The sequence below is a fragment of the Pinus tabuliformis genome, chromosome 1_1, assembly GCF_031772625.1.
Source record: "Pinus tabuliformis cultivar Carrire ecotype Pingquan chromosome 1_1, CPIR1, whole genome shotgun sequence".
Taxonomy (NCBI): Eukaryota; Viridiplantae; Streptophyta; class Pinopsida; order Pinales; family Pinaceae; genus Pinus; species Pinus tabuliformis.
The window spans coordinates 949,171,667-949,192,350 of record NC_142297.1 but is presented as its reverse complement, the minus strand read 5'-3'; the positions used below and the strand labels follow the sequence as shown (position 1 = coordinate 949,192,350).

Below are 20,684 nucleotides of genomic sequence, written 5' to 3'. Positions count from 1 at the left end.
AGAACATCTTAAAACAAAGACGCAGTTTTTCTTTCTGTGGCCTGCGACCAGACGCCGTTAACCTTCTGCTACTCTGCGTCCACACGCAGATATCCTTCTACTCTGCTGCGTGCCCACGCACTGTTCCTTTGACTGCTCTGCATTCTGTTGCTTCAGGGACGCACCCAAAGATATTATCGCGCCGCAACTTTCTCTACATAGACGCACCTGAAAACGCTATCGCGCCGCGTCCTTCTGCTTCAGAGACGCACCTGAACCTTGATCGCCCTGCGTCCCCACGCAGGTCTCTCTCTACTGTGCTGCGTCTCGGCGCACTTTCTCTTTACAGTACCTGCGTCCCGGCGCACTTTCCCTTCACTGAACCTGCGACCCTTCAGATATAAGTGATATGAAGGCTTTAGGACAAACCCAATCAGTCAGATCTACAGATCTGATCATGCGCCATAGAGATCACAGTCCATTAGAAGATTCGCCCTCTTAGATCTGGACTAGATCTCACCAAATAAGATATTCAACCCAAGACAATTGCTCAATCCAAATGAACTCCTTTGCTTTATATAGGCAAGCTCCTCCCCAAAACATGGAACAATACCACGAGCCGACACCATAGAAACACAAAACCGTCGGCTAGATACCACACAAGAAACCCCCACGTGCTTTTCTCTGCCTTGAAATGTGTGCACTGAGTAGACGCACCCCCTGAACGGCTGGCCGGCGTCCCTGGACGCGGGTTCTGCATGGTATACCTGCGGGGACGCACTTTCTGAACCGATTGCCTGTGTCCTTCTTAATTTTCAACAAACTGAAGCCTTACCACTGGAGTTGCCATCAAGTACAACATCTGTAACATACAGTCATACCAGAAAACATAATGCCAACAAAGAAGAGGAGAAATTTATTGCAGCAGTGAAGGCTTAAGTCTGTTGCAATAGTGGTGCAATCTTCCTAGGGAGCCGAAGTGGAAGAAGGCTGAAATTCTAAAGCAAGCCAAGGTTGAAGAAGAAGTCAAGAAGGAGGAAGAATCAGAAGGTGGACTATCGTTGACAAAGGAGCTTTGTGTCTTGGTCTTGGTATTCATTAATTGGAATCTCTATAAGAAGAAGAATTTTTTCGGGTTTTCCTCTCAAAGAGTGAGAGGTTTTGGCCTTGGCTGGTAGCCTATATTTTGTGTCTATTGTATCTTTATGGTTTATGCATTGGTAGCTATTTCATGAAGAAGAACACTAATAACCTAACTAAAAGAAGATCATAATCTAAAGAAGTAAAAAGCACTCACAAGAAATTATTAATAGAAGATAAATGACATAATTATTATGCCCTAGATTTCTCAACATGGTATCAGAGCTAAGGTGACTAATTCAAGGAAGGGAATCTTATCAAGGGAGACTCAAGGATCAAAAGTCAAGGAAGGAATCAAATCAAATATCATCTTGAAGTCAAGAAGTCTGCAAAGAAATATTAAGATCATCATCAATAAAAGAGGGCCAAAACCCTATGTCTACTCAAGTTGTAAGGATCTACAAATCTAGTTGAATTATTTTGAAGCATGTTCGTCCAAAGGAATCTAGAGGCGTTGTCATTGAGAGTCTAATGCATCTCTCTCAAGAAATATCCCTACCATTGAAGACATCATCATCATCAAAATATCCAAGGGATCTCCCTCTTTGTGGGATCAAGGATCATTACTGAAGAAAACTATCTTCATCAAAAGAAAGTTTTATATCCTTTAGATCATCATCAACGTCAAGGAAGTAGCAAGAAGAAGGAGCATTCTATCAAGTAAGTATATTTGTCAAAATGTCTCTTTGCAAGGAAAGAAACAAATTGGTTGGGGCTTCAAACTATAAATTCGAAACTTCAGAAGAAAGCTATGACAAACTAGCAGAGTTATATTCCATAAGCATTGTGGGAGAAGTCATATCATTAAGGTAAGAACTCCATAAGATGAACATGTCAGGGGAAGATGAAATAGCCTCATACTTTATGAGATATCAGAGATCTGAGATCAACTACAAGATCTGGGAGGAGTCATGTATGATAGTGAAATGACTACAGTGGTATTAAATGCACTACCGGAGGAGTGGGGTAACTTTACTTCAAGTATTTATGGCAAGAAAGAATCTACTCCTTTCCAGGATCTTGATCACTGTGCAAGATTGAAGAATCTAGACACAAGGCCAATCTGATGTGGGAGCAGGTGAGCAAAGTGAAGCTTATGCTACAATAACAAAAAGAAAGGGGCAATATGGAAAGCTTGGTCCTCAAGAAAAAGAATAAGAACATGGCTAAAATGCAATGCTATGGGTGTGAAGAATATGGACACTACAAAAGAGATTGTCCTAAGATAAAGAAGGAAAATAGCAAAAGAGGAAGAGAAGAAGCCCATATCACCAAAGAAGTAGAGGAAGTTGAAAAGGAGAAATCCAAGAAAGAGGAAGTAAGAGATCTCTATTACTGAGATAGTCTTCCTCACCTAAGTTCTTCTCAAATTCCTAAGTCTTCTGTTATAATATATGGCTATCACGATTCATTAAATGGGATGCATCAAAGCATCATAGAAGCATTGGAAGCAAGAGATCGGAACATCATTATCGAGAAGCATGAAAGATGGTTAGAATCTATGGAAATCAAGGATGTATCTCTTGATAATCTCATTGGAAACATAAGTGGCAAGGTCATCTAGTACAAGGTTCAACATATATATGTCAAAAGGAAACATTTGCTGATGGGGATACTTTAGATCCTCAAGATTCTTGGATGGAATCTTCATTAAAAGGTTCAACAATCATGAGGAAAAGAAAGTGTTTCATCAATAATTCCAATCTCATGGAATTCATGGGATGATGGTACGATTATATAAAAGTGAAGCAGATCAAGGGATTGAAGCTCTTTCAATCAAGGAATCTGCTACAGGAAGTTTAGATGACCCAAAGGAAAAATGAGGTATGTATACATTTGTGGAAGTCATGTCATATGGTTGCAAGTATCATGAACCAATGCTCTATCTTAAGAGCATGATCAAAAGAAAGGATCTCCTCCCTCGAAGGAATGCAGGAATGCATGGGTCATACATTCACTAGATGAAATCAACATAATATACCCTCATATGAAGTATGAGGTGGTTGACTACAATTGCGGAACTTTGATGGGAAGCTCCTAGGAATGAAATGTGTGAAGAAAGGAAGGAAGAGATCACGAAATATGCAACCATGGTAAAGGAAATCAACATCCAAAATACCAAGAAGATTTTACTAGGATATCTCCACGAAAGATATGAAGACTCTGATGGAGTTTGAAAAAGAAAGATACCCTTGAAAATATATATATATATATATATATGTGAGATGTGTTCATATGTGTGTAGGATGTTGATGCAAACTAGAAGATGTCATGATGAAAGACCATCATAAAGGTAATGTTGATTTTAATGTTCATTCATTTATTTGTGAACAAATATTTGGATGGGTTTATGCAGGGATGCTGAGGGAATATCTATGGATTTTTTCCACCATCAATGCACATGTAGTAGGATGAAAGATCCTTAAGGAACTATGGCATGAAGAAGGAAACATGGCATGAAGGAAGGCTAGATATGGACTGATGGATCAATTTCCAATGATGACATGACCAACTCATGGATGGTTTGTGCCCTAAGAATAAGTCCCAAAATATGAAGACTCCTGAATGATGAAAAGAAGTTCATGACATTGTGAGGAGGAGTTCTTCAAGCAGGTGGTTGTCCCATCATCTCACCTGAGGAGTTTATGTAGGTCCCTAATTAAGAGGGAGATTGGAAACAAGTTTCTTACTTGGAAGAAAATTGGAAATTCCTAAGCCAAGAGGGAGTTTGGGTACATTCCTTCCGTAGGAATAAGTACATTCCTATATTGGAATAGATATGTCCTCCCTAATTAAGAGGGAGAGATAGACACATCATTCTTGTCTTCACTTGGGAAGACAAAATGGAGGATTGGGTAAACATCTGGCATTTGATTCTCTTTGAGGATGTATTAGGGAATCTAAGATAAGAGTAGTCATTGAGGACCGATATTCTTTGAGGACTGGGAATCCAAGATAAGAATAGTCTTGGTGGAACACACCCTGAGAACCTGAGTGGGGTATGTTCTAAGAGAGACAATGATGAGGGTTTATATACATCACTGGTCTCGTGAACATTGTGCTCAAATCTCGTGGAGAGATAGGGCTGTTAGTCAAGGCCTTGCTATGTGACAATGTTGGTTGATATGATGCTATACAAATGGATTACCAATCTGACTCTTCTTATGAGAAATTCTTCAGATTGAGAATGATTAAGTATCATTATGAATACCTCCCTAGTTAAGAGGGAGTGTTGAAAAATGTAACTAGGTTTGGTCTTCATAATGATATGTGTAATTGTGATTTTATGTAAGTGATGAAAAGAAGAAAAATAAAATTATTATTGTAATGCTTGTCTCATGGGTTTCATGAGCAAAGGATTTTATTTTTAGTTTGACTCCCATTGTGAGTCCTTAGGATTGGTCATAAAGTCAAATTGAGTCAATGTCATGTATGAAGGACCCTTCTTGGGCATATTATATTTGTATATGAGTCAATGAATATGTCAAGTAGCCCTCCAAGACTAAGCACACGATTAACCTCAAGTCAACGTCAAAATGGAATTAATTGTCTCCTCCAACAGTCACGTCCGCTCACCTACATGTTAGGTCGGCTAATTACCTTAGGCAACAACTATAAACAAGAGTGCTCAACATCATTTCAAAGGAAGATTTTTGTAGATCACAGTGTGAAGTGTGAGGGTCATCAAGGGAGCTGAGTTACCAACGAAGAAGGAAGAAAGAGCAGCAAGGAAGTTTGTGTTGATTTGGGACTATTTTGTAGGCCATCTTACCTCCACACACACAGAAGTGCAAACCTGTATATTGTAGTAGTAAATGTCGAGGAAAGGTGAAAGTATATTGCAACAATGAAGGCTAAGGAAAGGTGAAAGTATATGGAAGCAGTAAAGGCCAATAAGAGGAGAATTTTATTGCAGCAGTGAAGGCCGAAGTGTGTTTCATTAGTGGTGCAGTTCTCCTAGGGAGCCGAAGTGGAAGAAGGATGAAAGTCTAAAGAAAGCCAAGGTTGAAGAAGAAGTCAAGAAGGAGGAAGGAGTAGAAGGTGGACTATCATTGACAAAGGAACTTTGTGTCTGGCCTTGGAGAGGCAAATAGGTCAAGGGCCTTGGTCTTGGTATTCGTCAATTAGAATCTCTATAAGAAGAATAATTTGTTTGAGTTTTCCTCTTAAAGAGTGAGAGGTTTTGGGCTTGGATGATAGCCTATATTTTGTGTCTCTTGTCTCTTTAAGGTTTATGCATTGGTAGTTCTTTGATGAAGAAGAACACTAATAACCTAAATAAAAGAAGATCCTAATCTAAAGAAGCAAAAATCACTCACGACTAGTTACTAATAGAAGATAAATCACATAATTACTATGCCCTAGATTTCTCAACATCACCAACTGGGGCATCCAGTCCTGATAAGTGATTGGCTTTAACCAAGCCCTCCACAACCTGCCAAAAGATATAGGACAAGGGAATGTTCCCTATTGCAACCCATGTCATGGGATTCCTTCGACCCACAGGTTGCCCGGAGGGCCACATTGCCATGGTTCTGAAATAGACCGAAATCCATACCAAAGGAGAAAACATAGGTCAACAATGTAGCATGACCATATGGTCACTTGTTCGCCTGTTGTAAGAGGGCATACAAGCCACAAATCATGGAGTTTGCCAACGACCTTCACCATTGAGGGAGTGAGGATTAACTATCGATATCTCACAACCTCCACGTTTGTGAATCCTTGAGTCCCGACCAACGTCGACAACCTTCAAAGATCCCCATAACTAGAAAACCAGAGAACTTGTCACCGACCTTCAAAGATCCCCATAACGAAAATAAGAGAACCCCTCACCGCATCCATTAGCACCATGCACTAAGTGAATTTTTGGTTCACTGCATTTTCATTTTATATATTGAATATCACTTTAATCAAATCTAATAGGCAAGATATAAAAACAAAAAACCAATTATTGATTTATTACATGATACTTAATATTTGCGGTTGTCAAGCCAAATGAACTTTTTCAACATGAATAAGGTGTTATTTTTGGGCAAAATTGTCCTCAGCGACCATCTGCGACATCTTTAGTCACAATGAGAGAATGTTTCCAGGGATTAAAAGTATAGTTAAGGGATATTTGTGGTAAAGATCATTGAAAATAACCCTTTTGATTGAGTGTGAACAAAATGCCCGCTCTTTGGATCCCCGTGGCCTTTGCGGCATATGGTGAACTATTCAGTTAGAAAGGTAGAGGAGGATAGGCACAAAATAACAAATAATTCACACACAAAATAACACGAGTTGTGATTCTTCTATTGATCACACAAACTTGATTATTACAATGAATCTGATAAGGGTATTTAAACCTTTTCTGACTAGGGACTCACCTAAAATAACTTGATATGCAACCACACATTAAATTCGACTTTACTCAACATGCGACTTAATTCGACTTGACTTAATTAATTGACTCTCTAATTTTAGCCAACTTCATCATGCAAAAGTAATTAGCTATTTTAACATATTCCACCAACCCGTAGCATATCAAACTAACAAATTAAAAGCCTTCAACTCAGCTAAATTTAATAACTATGTTTTAGAACCAGAATAGTAATTGAACTCCCCGCTATGCGTTACACTTGTCTCGGATATAGTGAGATGTCAACTCACTTGTTCAGAGCCACGAAAATGCACGATTCTGTTAAGAAAGGACATAGGAGGAGAACGAGAGTCTTAATGTGGAACGAAAATCTTAGGATTGAAAATGGAGAGAAACTTACGAAAGGCAGAAAAAGATTCCGAATTGAATGACTAAAACTAGTCAAAAATCAAACTTGGCTATTTTTAAGTCGATTGCAGATTTTTGGAATATTCTGGGATCCGAGAGATGGATGCAATCAATTTTTTGACCACACCTATGTCCTTTAGATTCCGAAATATTTCAGAAATCTCCAATAGATTTAAGCTCACCAAACTTCCAATAGATTTAAGCTCACCAAACTTTGGAGTGGCCCGCAGGTTCGCCTTGTTTATGTGAATATGAAAGGAAATTTTACCTGTCAATGGATTTTCAATTTGAATTACGCCTCAGGGCACAAATTTAGATACCAACGGATTTCCTAGTTATTTTCACATTATTGTTGGACTTTAACGTGTTTTGCAAGACCAAAAAAATTAGCGTGTTTCTATTTTGTGATTGGGTTATTTTAGCCATATTGCAAATTTTGAATATCCCATAATCTCATGGTTAGGAAAGGGGTCAAACAAATTTCTGAATATTTCACGGCAAATCTACATGAGTTCAGGGTATCCTTGCAGCCAGCTGAGTCCAGCCAACGTTGGACCTGCGGGAAATCCACAGGATTAACCCATAGTTAGGAGAGGGGGCAAACAAAATTTCTGAATATTTCTAAAACTGGCAAATCTACATGAGTTCAGGGTATCCTTAGAGCCAGCTGAGTCCAGCCAACGTTGGACCTGCGGGAAATCTACAGGATCAACACATAACTACTCTGTGGAGGCTGAGGTGAAATCTCCACCTGATCATCCTCTGTATGCTGTGGTGAAATCTCCATTTTATTGTTAATTATTTTAAATTATAATCTATTCTGCATAACAGGATAACAGGATAGTGGGATGTTTTGCTGCTGTGTTGTCTTTTGAGATTCTTATAATCTTGTTTTTTTTTCAGTTGTCAAATTATTAGTGAGGATAGTTATTTGAGAATGCAGGTTAATTCATGGCTATTATTCAAGGAAAACCATACAACTTGGAATTATTAGTTGTTGTTCATAAAGGGCTAGTCTTTCACTCCTTCAACAATAAGAAAATTTGTCATAATTTAGTTATCAAATTATGGGCGAGGATAGCTATTTGCCCAGGCTACTCATCACTGTTATTCAGGTAAAACCATACCACCTGGAATTATTTAACCTATTTACGTGAGTCCCAAAACTCTTAACCACAAAGAAACAATTTTAGAAAAGACTTCAAGCCCAAAATACCCCCACACACATATATATATAGATATAATGTTTTGATTATCAAAAAAATGTTTATTTTTAATTGTCATGTTAAGTTTATTTTTAAAATTTTAAAATGTTTTTATTAAAATTTATTTTATTTAGAATTTCTTGAAATTACAAATATTTTCATAAGTGTTTTTAATTTGGGAAAAAAATATATTGAGGAATTTGATCCTCCTAAAATTATGATACATGGATTATGTTGATTTATTCTATTTATGTATTATGTCTATAAACAAATCTATTTTGGTATAGAGCTTCTAGAATATTAATTTAATTATCAATGATTATTAGGTTTTCGGTAAAGGTTTAATTTCTATAGAATATTCTAGAATATTCTTTGTAAGACTGAGATTTATTTATAAAGTAGTTATGTTTTTTAATCTTTATTAATTAAATTTAATAATAATTATTATTATTATTTTAAATTAAGTTATAATTTAGTTACTTAGTGTGATTTTTTTAATTTTAGCAAATTGAGATGTATGATAAAGTAAGAATTTTGATGCTTATTATGGATTGATGTATATGGACATGCATTATTTATTTAATTATATGGTTGTGTTAGTATATTTCACTTGTAAACTCCACTTTAAACATATCATGAATTCTACCTTTTTCTTATATTATAAAACACATCATTAAAATGTTTTAACCATTAAAAAAAACTAAAAAAATAATTTATATATAAAATTGATATTAAAATATTTTATTTATAGTTAACATAAATATTTTTTAAATTTTTAATAGTTAATATTCCATATCATTTGAGCATAAATATTAATGAAAAGTAGAAATATTAACAATGAGGAGATTTTGTTTTTTTATATTCAATTATTTTTCCTCTATATTTATATAAAAACATAAAATTAACATAAATTTATTTTATTTAAATATGTATTAAATTTTTTTTATGGTATATATAATAATTTTAATTTTTTCTATTTTTTTATAATTTTTTTTTAAAATTAAGAATAAGAGTGATGGTGCTCCTCTAATCTAAGTTGGCTAGGGTTTGGCCTTAGCTGCTTATAGATCCTCCCCCATTGGCTACTTGACGCCTACACAATCGTGGTTGGCTATTAGTGCCCTCTGTTTCTGTCTTCCCCAAATTTTGAGTGAACATGTGCATGTCATTGTCTTCTCCTATCCCTGCGAACTCTGTTGGGTGTGTAACCTCCTTTGGCTCTAGTTCACACGATCAACTGGTTCCCAAATCATCAATGGTTCTTCAAGTGGTGTTTCTTTCAGGAATGAAGTTCTTCAACTATGTTTTGCTCGCTTTTCCTCTGTTTTGGTGTGTGAAGCCCCCTCCATCTCCATCCACATGAGCTCTAAGCAAATGAGGAAGCTCATTTCTTTGATATAGTAGTTTGGTTTGACATTTCTTTAGGTATTGGCCACACCTCATTTATCTTCACGACTAAATGACTAAATATTAGATACATGTGATGAAGCATGATATTTTCATCACAACTATACAAAGGTTTTTTTGTTGTTGTTTTTGAGTTTGATAGTGTTGAAGATAGATATCTAATACTCAACTCTAGTATGTGGCTTTGGGACAACACAAGCCTATGCTTAAAGCCCTACTATCCCTCTTTCAATCCTTTGAAAAAAGTTTTGACCACAACTCTTGTTTTAGCATGGTTCTCAAATCTATCAGTGCATCTTTGGGGCTTATCCTCTCTTCAAACCATTGGTTCCACTCTTGGAAAGTACCATTTTGTTTCTCATAAAACTCAAAAGAATGTCTTGTAACATATGCAAGAATTTGTGCAGAAATTGATTTCAGCATAAGGTTCCTAGTTGAAATTATTTTCACTTGAAAATAATTTTATTGGACTCAGAAATTAGACCATGAGCAAGTTTTTCTACAATGTAGGGCTTGTTTGAAACATGCTATATAGTTTCTCAATGTCAAAATGGGTTTAAGAAAAATAAGAAGCAAAAACAAAAGTCAACTTGGTGGATCCATTTTTCAAAGAATTGTCATCTAACACTATGGGATAAATCCCGCGCCAACAACTCCTCCACCTCAAAAGACTACAATTTCCTAAAAAAAACAACAAGAACAGGTTTATCAAAACCCAAAGACAGTGGATCTTGTTCCACATGAATAGGGATAAGAATTCCATGGTAAATCAAGCCCCCTGCCAGTGGCAAGTTGGGAAAATCAAGCTCATGATACTAAATCTTTAACCCAATAATGAGTAAATCAAATTGATGTTTTAACTCAAGAACAATCACCAATTCAAAATCCTTGAAGCTAGAAGAACCTGCAAATACTCCAACTATATCAAAATAAGTTTGGATAAATGTAAAACAGAAGAAAAAAAAATCCTCTAGATAATGACAACAAGCCTAACCCTAAAATCAATTTAATTATGTAGTGTTCTGGTATACTATTACATGCCACTCATGAGAATCTACTGATATAAAAAATGTTGAAATGCAACTTTTTGATATTATAATGTGACTCTTTGTGAGAGTTTGGTAAAATAAGTCAATCACTTTCTTCAGACGATTGACAAGCTGTTAAATAAACTTTGGAGACAAATAGACACTGAAGCTTCCGCAAAGCACATTTTTCTTTCACCCAATGATTTACAAAATACACAACTATTTCAGCAAAACCCAAAAATTTAGAAGAATCAACTTATATCTGAAGCTTGCCAGTTCATTAATAGTTCACATGCTTGCAGATATCTGCAAAATCCCAACACTCATGAGTCATCAGTTTGTTTGAGAAGAATCTTTGTTTCTTCATCAGGATGAATATTTTCTTCTATCATAAGCTCTGATATTTGGATATGGTTGAATAGGATAACTGAAATCGAAGAGAGAGGGAGTTGTACGCCGGAGCTGGTAATGGAGGTTTACATTTGGAGAGCTAGAAACTAACAATGGTTGGTCTGCAGGTGACAACGTGCTAAGTGACATGTTCTTGGTTTTGGTCGTTTTGGTTTATACCAGAGTGATATTATTTGCTACATTCTCTCGATTACTCTATTCTTTTCACTTGACCTTTGTATATCACTGCCTTCCCATAACTATCCGGAGCTTATCTAGGTTTGGCTGGGGTTTTTTATCTCATATGTCTAGGTTTGGGATATTCCTCTACAGTCCATTTTTACTATGCTTATGTTCATCACGTCAGATATCTTCCACATCCTGGTTCTCTTCTTCATTTCCATCTACATCCTATACTGTATTATTTGTGACCAACTGGATTTTCGTAGATGCAGACCACATGCCTTGGTGGACTGAAATTCTACATCTTATTTTTCCCATATCAATTCAGGACCAAGAGTCCAACTTTAATACCACTGACTTCTCCATCATTTGGCACAAATGGGTTGATTCTTTTATTATATCTAGACCATGTTAAGACTGTGGCATCTGATGTTTTAATCATTGGTGGACATGCTTGGGTCGTGCATGTTGTTGTTGCTATGCTTGATACCCTTGTTTCAGATGCATACTCATTGGGGTATCTTGGTCTGCACATGCTTTGGTTTTTCCGACGATCCTACATAAACTGGATTCATTGTTTTCCGATGTAATTCAAATTTTACGTCTCGATTTTCTGTATCGACCATGGTGGTCTACTTCTCCTATACATGTCTATTTGGGGGTAGCAGATTTGGTAGAGCGGGTGGGCTCTGTGCTATTCCATTTATTTCCTAATTGGGATGTGTAACAATGGTGGGGTTAGTGTGGATTTTTGCTCTGTGGGTACCTTGTGGTGTTAGATTTTTTCCATTTCGGGGTGGCCTGGTTTCTGAGAATTATCATATATGATTTGTTTTGGATTGGTTGCCCAGGTGGCCTCTGACATCCTCATTTATCTCCGAATTTGGATGTGCGGTGATGGTGGGGTCTTTGGTTTCATATGGTTATGTGGGGACTATATGAGGGGTACATTTTATGATTTGGGCCCTTTTCTATTGATTTTCCCTGTGCCTATACCTAGACATTCCCGATATCTATACCATCACCCATCGGGATTGGGGGCATGATACTTATTGTGACGTTACTACATATAGACGACCTTCCTTTCCTAGGATTGAGTTTCTAGCACTTTTTCAGACGTGACATTCCTTTCCTTCTCGATATTTTTCCACATATATTCTCGTCACTGACTGACACACCTGGATTTGTTTCATCACCCACCACTGCCACGATTGACTATCCCATTCTCTATTAGGCCCATGGATGTCCCTGATCCCTTTTTGTCTGACACCTCAACACATGAGGCCTTTATTAATGCCACCTTGGTTGCAAAGGCAACTTGCGATGCTGGCAAGTTGGGTGGTCTGACTCCGACACCACTCTACTTTCACAGGCTGGCGGGTATACTGGTGGACTCACACTCGATGGATTTTGCTGCATTTGACACATACTACCATCAGACGAAAGATGTTGCACATGATCCACATTATCGGAAATCCAGGCAAAAGAGAAGGGTGGTTCGCACCACCACACAGACTCAGTTACTTAGTTTTGGATATGATGTACTTCTGGACATAGTTCTTAGCTTGCAGAAGTAGGCCTTAGTCGAAAATTGATATTTTGCATATCTACTAGAACAGGAGATGAGGAGTTGGGTGGAAGATAAGTGGAAGACTCTATTAGGATATGTTCCCACTGTGTGCCGCTTCATGAACTCTTAGTATAGCTTTCACCTCTTACATCATGAGGACCTAGAAAAAAATACTTGGCATGTCATGGGTTCGGGGACGGGGGTTCCTGTCATTGCATCCATGGTATGTTGGATTCAACCCTCTCAGGGATACCCCCTGACATAGATATATCTGGCTTAAGCTTCCCGGATTACCTATCGAGTTCTGAACTCGATGAGTTTTCATGGACATCGACAACACTATTGGAAGGTTCATTTATGTGGATTTGAAATGTATTGGTGCCAGGGAAAAGAGGGCCGCTTGGGTATTGATTGAAAGGGGGCTCTCTGGTGGTTTACCTACTCATATCGACCTAGGTTGGGATTAGATTTGGATACATCATCATTTGGACTACTCGAGCATCCCTTTCCGCTGCTTAATCTGTCATCACACAGGACATTTGAGGGCACAATGCTAGTGGAGACATACACACAAGATGCAATGGGATATCGCAGACCGAGTTGGGAGTATTGAGACACTGGAGGCACCTTCTCTTCAAAAGGAGGTACATGTGCAACGACGACTACCCTCAGGTACACACAACTCGTCCTATCATATTCCCTCTTATTGGCATACATTGGTTGACACTTCGACCTCCTCACATATCAAGTGCCCATCCTCGCCCCATACTGCCAACACTTTTTCCTCAAATTATGAACTGGGGTGTCCATATAAAATCCCTTCGGGTCCTTCCACCACTCCCATGGATCTTTTGACTTCCGGGAACACGATTCCCTCCTCCCAACATCCCCCCATATTTCATGGCGATCCCCCATTTGTGCCAACTTGCTCTACCCCTCCACATAAGATGATATATCCATTAGATCCTCCCCTGATTCTCTCATGGAGGCTGCACACTCGAGTATTTTCCCTACCCTTTCTATGCTACATGTGGACATACATTCTAGCGAGACCCCACTTACTTCGAGATCACCCATTCCATCTCTTACAAATTATGTTGACAATGAAATCAGATATATTCTCTCCAAACCTATGCTAGACCTTCGTTCCCTCACTATACAGTGTCCTTAATCCTAGAAATCCCCGAAAATTAGCCCAAACTCTACACTTAATATCATTGTCCGGAGAAGAAATAATAGGGGCAACATGCATTTCTGGGGAGACCCAAAAAATTACCTTTTTTGATTGTTGATACTCTGATAGATATCCCTATCAGCTCCACTTCTTATCCATGGGTCCTTAGAGCACATAAGCCTGAATCCATTTTAGCATGAATCTTTGCCTATCCCTCAACATGCGAGGACTAGGGGACTCGCAAAAATTTATTTCCCTCAAAGAAATTTTCTTTTCTGTGAACCCTTCCATCATTCTCTTACAGGAATCCATGACTCTTTCCCAGAAAGCACTTGATTACTTCAGGAAAATGTTTCCTACTTGGCATATGGTGGCTATGGATTCTATGGGCCTCTCTAGGGGTCTGGTTGCTATGTGGGATCCAAGGTGGGTCAGATTCAAGGCATACATATGTTTTGCAAGAATTTTGCTATCTGGACACTCAAGAGGACTAGTGGGACGCTTCATAATCCTTAACATATATGCTCCATACAAGGACCGTTGCAGCTTTTGGGACAGGTTGATGGAGGTCAAGTTATTGAAATTAGACTCACTTATTGTGGCAAGGGATTTAAATGCCACCACTGCATTGGAGGAATCCAGGGGGATGGACACTAGAATGGACACACTAATGGATAAGCTTAAAACTATCTTCTGGGAATGTAATTTGATAGATATCCAACCACATATGATAGTTCCTACTTGGCACAATGGGAGATCTGATTCACAACATATTGCTAAGAGACTGGATTGTTTTCTTATACAAGATGAACTACTAGAGAGGATGGGTATTTTGCAGACCTCTGTCTTGAAGACATACATCTCGGATCACCTGCCCATCACTCTTATCTGGAGGAAGGCACAATCTAGGATGGGCATCCCTTTTAAATTTAATCATATATGGCTCGAGGATCCTAAATTTGACAAGCTGGTGCGAGATACATTGTCACAGGTTAGGGTTACAGACTCATCCCCTATGAGGGCTATTGTACAGAAACTACATGAGCTCAAAAGGAAGGTCAAAATTTGGGAAAGATGTAAAAAAAAGAAGCTGTGTAAGGAGCTGGATGAGATACACAGTGAGCTGGAGGTGTTGGGTCGGGCTCTGGATTTGGGAAACCCATCCATTGAACTTATCAACAATATCAAAGCTCTGGAGGAGAAAAAACAAAATATCCTCCACATTCAGGAAGTGACTTGGAGACTGAAGAGCAGGGCTATATGGCTAAAGGAGGGAGATAGAAATACAAAGTTTTTCCACATGTATGCAAACTATAGAAGGCAAATAAATTCCATTTGGAACATTAAGGACTCCAATGACTCTGAGGTTCACACCCTTCTGGAGATTCAACAAGCAGTGGTTGCCTACTTTGAACAGGAATATCAAGTACAAGTAATGTGAATATTGAGGACCAGCTTTTGGCATTCGAATATTACCCCAACATGTTTGATGAATATAGGAATCAAGAAATGTACAAGGCAGTCGAATTGGAGGAGGTCCACTCCGTTTTGGAAACTTTCTCCAAAGACAAATGCCCTGGACTGGACGGATGGACTGTAGAACTATTCTTACATTTCTTTGATCTTATGGGACAAGACCTGGTTCAAATGGTGGAACAGTCTAGATTGGATGGGTGCATCACTAACGAGATCAATTCCACATATATAGCCCTTATCCCTAAGAAGAGTGACTTGTGGTATTTCCAGGACTATAGGCCCATCTCACTTTGTAATCTGATATATAAATTGATCTCCAAGATCATTTCTTTTTATATTAAAAACACTATGTCTAAATTCATTACTTTGGAGCAATACAACTTCCTACAAGATACATCGATACACGATGCGGTTGCAACGACACATGAATGCATTCACACCATACATACTAAGAAATTGGAAGTTGCAATCACGAAGGTGGATTTGCAGCAGGCATATGACAACATTGATTGGAGCTTACTGTGCATTGTGTTGCACAAAATTGGACTACACACACCAACCATTGAATGGATTATGGCCCGCATCACATCTATTAGATTATTTTTCCTCATTAATGGATACCCGACTAGTTTCTTTGGGACTGGACATGGGCTAAGATAGGGGTGATCGCTCTCCCCTCTATTGTTTATATTGATCATGTACAGACTCAACCACATGATTAAATATGCTTGCTAAAGGGGTGAATATCTGCCTTTGCATATGGGGCGGGATATAAGGGTATCGCACAACTTTTTTGTTAATGATATTGTTGGAGAGGTAAATCCCCTCTGCGGACAGAGGCGATCCCACTAGCCCAAAATGGGTCTAGCAACAATCAATTAACGCTACCATGCAAGTTCCTAGTTGCAAATTGAAAGTGGATTATGAGAACCAACCTGGAGTCCAACGCTAGTGTCGTAGACGAGTTGATACTCTCGTTCCCTTGCTCCGGAAGGTCACGATCCTCACGATCTCCGCGAATGGATACCTGCACATGCAAAGAACGAAGCGGATACAAGCATAAAATCCACTAAATACAACTATATATCGGTCAGAAAAGACATAGATCAAACATTATCATAATGAAAAATAAGATCGGAACCATAACGATAGTCGTTTATTAATGAATAATCAACAGAGAAAAATACAACCAAAGTTCTGATGTTGAATCTCTCCTCTGGCTGGGCGAGCAGCTACATATGTCTTGCAATAGACCTTTCTCTCTCTTTGATTATGAATACACAGCTCAGACTTCTGGCAGCATAACCTCCCTATGCTCCAAGACTCTTACTATCACTCAAGACAAGCGTTATCACTACTAGCACTATCACCACTACTCAAAAACTACTAGCCTGTCAAATGCATGAGGACAGACTTTTATAGATGGAGAAGGGGAGGAAGATACAATGCATCAAGACACCCATTATGGATTGGCATTATCTCCAAAAAGCCACTGTGGATAGATGTAAGGGATAGATGATGAATCTCGACATCTAGAAGATTAGCTTTATCCTCAAAAGACTTCATGACTTGAAGGGAAAAACATCCGGGCGCGCGTTTGTTAAAAATATTTTCCAAACTCGGTTGGCGCGGGTGTTACTCTAAGACAGAGCGCCAATGGGCGCGCCTTCTTTTGAGGATCTCCCTCATTGGCGCGGGTAGTACACTGTGGACCCGCGCTAATGGAAAAAGGGCACTTTTTAGGGATATTTTGCAGGAGGTGTCTTCAGGGCACATGAAGTCCATACTTAGGGGAACATAATGCAAGTGTTTTTAAGTTATGTCACTGCTCACAGGTCCCGGAATGAGTCCTCCAAAGTACGGAAAAGGGGTAACAGGGATGGTGACCAATGGTGACAAATTATTGTGTAACAGATGCCCCCTAAAGCATGAGGCCCGAGAGAGAGAGAGGGGTGAAATGCTTTACAAGAACACATGTAGCTGCCTCCGAGAATCTGCATCGAGAGATACAACTGATAGCTCAAGTAGATGATATATGTGGTATGGTCGCAACCATCCATAAGAGAGTACATAATAATCTAGATCCATAGTATGGGCACAGCCATCTGGTTAGGATCAATGAATAGACTCAGGTATGGTCGCAGCCATCCAGTGAATGAGTCATGTAACAAGAATCACGCCTGGATTACAACAGACAAAATCCAGGGTCTTGCGCTCCATCTCGACCTGAACAAAAGTACAAGTTCAAGCATGCGAATATATGAGCTGAAGTCGAACATGCATGAACATCGCCTGATTACCAGTCAATAATGAAAATTGTTAACAGATGCGAGAGGTACCACCAATAATGACAATGGCCCTCAAGGTACTATAGGTACAATCTACGGCGTGCGAATTAGTGATTTGGCGTCGAACACCCATAGAATCATTCGATCGGAGGCCAATGATGAAAACCTCACGTCGAACACGAAGAACCTGCCATTGAGGCATGCAGGCTCCAAGGCACCGGAAGGGAGTCTCTAGATCAGCTTCCTGGATAATGAGCTGAAGTCGACAGGAAGTGACCTTGATCGAAGGTGGGCCATAATGTTTCCCACATCATCGACACGAGACAGAGAGATAATGTTGTGAATCAGGATTATGTGAGCTATCAGAGGGAGGTTGTTTTTCTGCAGAGGTCAACTTCTCTTGAACATATCGGCGGCACGATAGTGGAATTGGCAGTATTTGACATCAATGGATCAGAGGTCATGGTGACGAGGCAATGAGCAGATGAGAGGTCAAACAGGATTATCCAAATCCACGAAGGCAAGTGAAAAATGAGATGAGATATCCCCACCCAGACACGAAAGCAGACAAGTGCCATGTTCAAGAGCGACATACTACCGACACGACAATAATTATGGTTCCATTTTCCCCCACAATTTCTGGCGAGTACCCCAATTATTTTTCACAAGCTTGATGGGGATCCCCAGCGGAGTCGCCAAATTGTTGGAGAGGTAGATCCCCTCTGTGGACAGAGGCGATCCCACTAGCCCAAAATGGGTCTAGCAACAATCAATTAACGCTACCATGCAAGTTCCTAGTTGCAAATTGAAAGTGGATTATGAGAACCAACCTGGAGTCCAACACTAGTGTCGTAGACGAGTTGATACTCTCGTTCCCTTGCTCTGGAAAGTCACGATCCTCACGATCTCCGCGAATGGATACCTGCACATGCAAAGAACGAAGCGAATACAAGCATAAAATCCACTAAATACAACTATATATCAGTCAGAAAAGACATAGATCAAACATTATCATAATGAACAATAAGATCGGAACCATAACGATAGTCGTTTATTAATGAATAATCAACAGAGAAAAATACAACCAAAGTTTTGACGTTGAATCTCTCCTCTGGCTGGGCGAGCAGCTACATATGTCTTGCAATAGACCTTTCTCTCTCTTTGATTATGAATACACAGCTCAAACTTCTGGCAGCATAACCTCCCTATGCTCCAAGACTCTTACTATCACTCAAGACAAGCGTTATCACTACTAGCACTATCACCACTACTCAAAAACTACTTGTCAAATGCATGAGGACAGACTTTTATAGATGGAGAAGGGGAGGAAGATACAATGCATCAAGACACCCATTATGGATTGGCATTATCTCCAAAAAGCTGCTGCGGATAGATGATGAATCTCGACATCTAGAAGATTAGCTTTATCCTCAAAAGACTTCATGACTTGAAGGGAAAAAATATCCGGGCGCGCGTTTGTTAAAAATCTTTTCCAAACTTGGTTGCCGCAGGTGTTACTCTAAGACAGAGCGCCAATGGGCGCGCCTTATTTTGAGGATCTCCTTCATTGGTGCGGGTAGTACACTGTGGACCCGCGCTAATGGAAAAAGGGCACTTTTTAGGGATATTTTGCAGGAGGTGTCTTCAGGGCACATGAAGTCCATACTTAGGGGAACATAATGCAAGTGTTTTTAAGTTATGTCACTGCTCACAGGTCCCGGAATGAGTCCTCCAAAGTACGGGAAAGGGGTAACAGGGACGGTGACCAATGGTGACAAATTACTGTGTAACAGATGCCCCCTAAAGCATGAGGCTCGAGAGAGAGAGAGAGGGGTGAAATGCTTTACAAGAACACATGTAGCTGCCGCTGAGAATCTGCATCGAGAGATACAACTGATAGCTCAAGTACATGATATATGTGGTATGGTCGCAGCCATCCATAAGAGAGTACATAATAATCTAGATCCATAGTATGGGCGCAGCCATCTGGTTAGGATCAATGAATAGACTCAGGTATGGTCGCAACCATCCAGTGAATGAGTCATGTAACAAGAATCACGCCTGGATTACAAGCAAAGAAAAAATACTCGGAAATCTTTTCATATTTTACGAGTCTAAAAATAGCTTAAAGGAGACTCGTCCTAGAGGAACGAGTGGTATAAAGGGTAGCAACTGGTTCCGGTAATGGTGGAACTGCTCAAAACATATAATGGTCAAGAGGCTGGCTAATAAAACCACTCATCGCTGCGGTTCCTCAGGAAAGGATAAACAACCAAGTGAAAGCATATGATCAGCCAAAGAGATGGTGGTGATGGAATGAAACAACCAAGGCTCATCTAACAGAATTTAGCAGATAAAAGGCAATCACTAGATGTAAATAAGGTATGGGTTCATTTTTACATAAGCTTGAACCATGGAGAACTCTGCTTAGATTCGGTTTCATGTTTACACAAGCTTGAAACGAAAAACTATGCTTTTTATAAGTTCGCACGCCCCCAACATAATGACGCAAATCGAGGTACATGCCCCTCAAGCTTCATTGCATTCAACGAGGTGGATGGAATGAAGGTTCACTCTCGAGATCTATGAAAGACTCGACTTGTATTTTACGAGATCTTAATAAAAGACTCGATTTGGAAAGGGAGTTGTTTCATTTTTTAAGGAGGTTGACACAGTAAAAGAACTATCCTCATAACCCTTGTTTCATTTGGTAACGAGCTTGACACAAGATCAATAACTATGCCCGGGCAGACCTAGTTTCATTTTTTAAGGAGCTTGACATAGGAAAACGAACTATGCTCCGCCTAGTACCAGTTTCATTTTTTAAGGAGCTTGACACAAGAAAGGAACTATGCTCCGCCCCAGACCCAGTTTCATTTTTTAAGGAGCTTGACACTGGAAAGGAACTATGCTCCAACATCTTGTTTCGTTTTTTAACGAGGTCGCCACAAGATCGAAACTATCCTCGGCCCAAACTTCATCATAATGAACAGGAAGTCGGGTCTTCCAAGAGTGCCACTCCCGGTGGAAGGATAACATCTCGGAAGTCAGGACCCAATGCCCCCAGGACA

The 20,684-nt window shown here is 39.3% G+C and overlaps 1 protein-coding gene across 1 annotated transcript; it reads left to right on the top strand.

Moving 5' to 3' along the window:
* Window positions 1-14,159: 14,159 nt before the first annotated feature.
* On the top strand, window positions 14,160-15,290 carry LOC149217635 (uncharacterized). The gene has a single exon (XM_089390312.1). The coding sequence runs from the start codon at window positions 14,160-14,162 to the stop codon at window positions 15,288-15,290; it is 1,131 nt and encodes a 376-aa protein (XP_089246438.1).
* The last annotated feature ends 5,394 nt before the right edge of the window (window positions 15,291-20,684 follow it).

Bases quoted from the DNA above. Each gene is read 5' to 3' on its own strand.
- LOC149217635 (XM_089390312.1), top strand. From the start codon at position 14,160: ATGACTCTTTCCCAGAAAGCACTTGATTACTTCAGGAAAATGTTTCCT.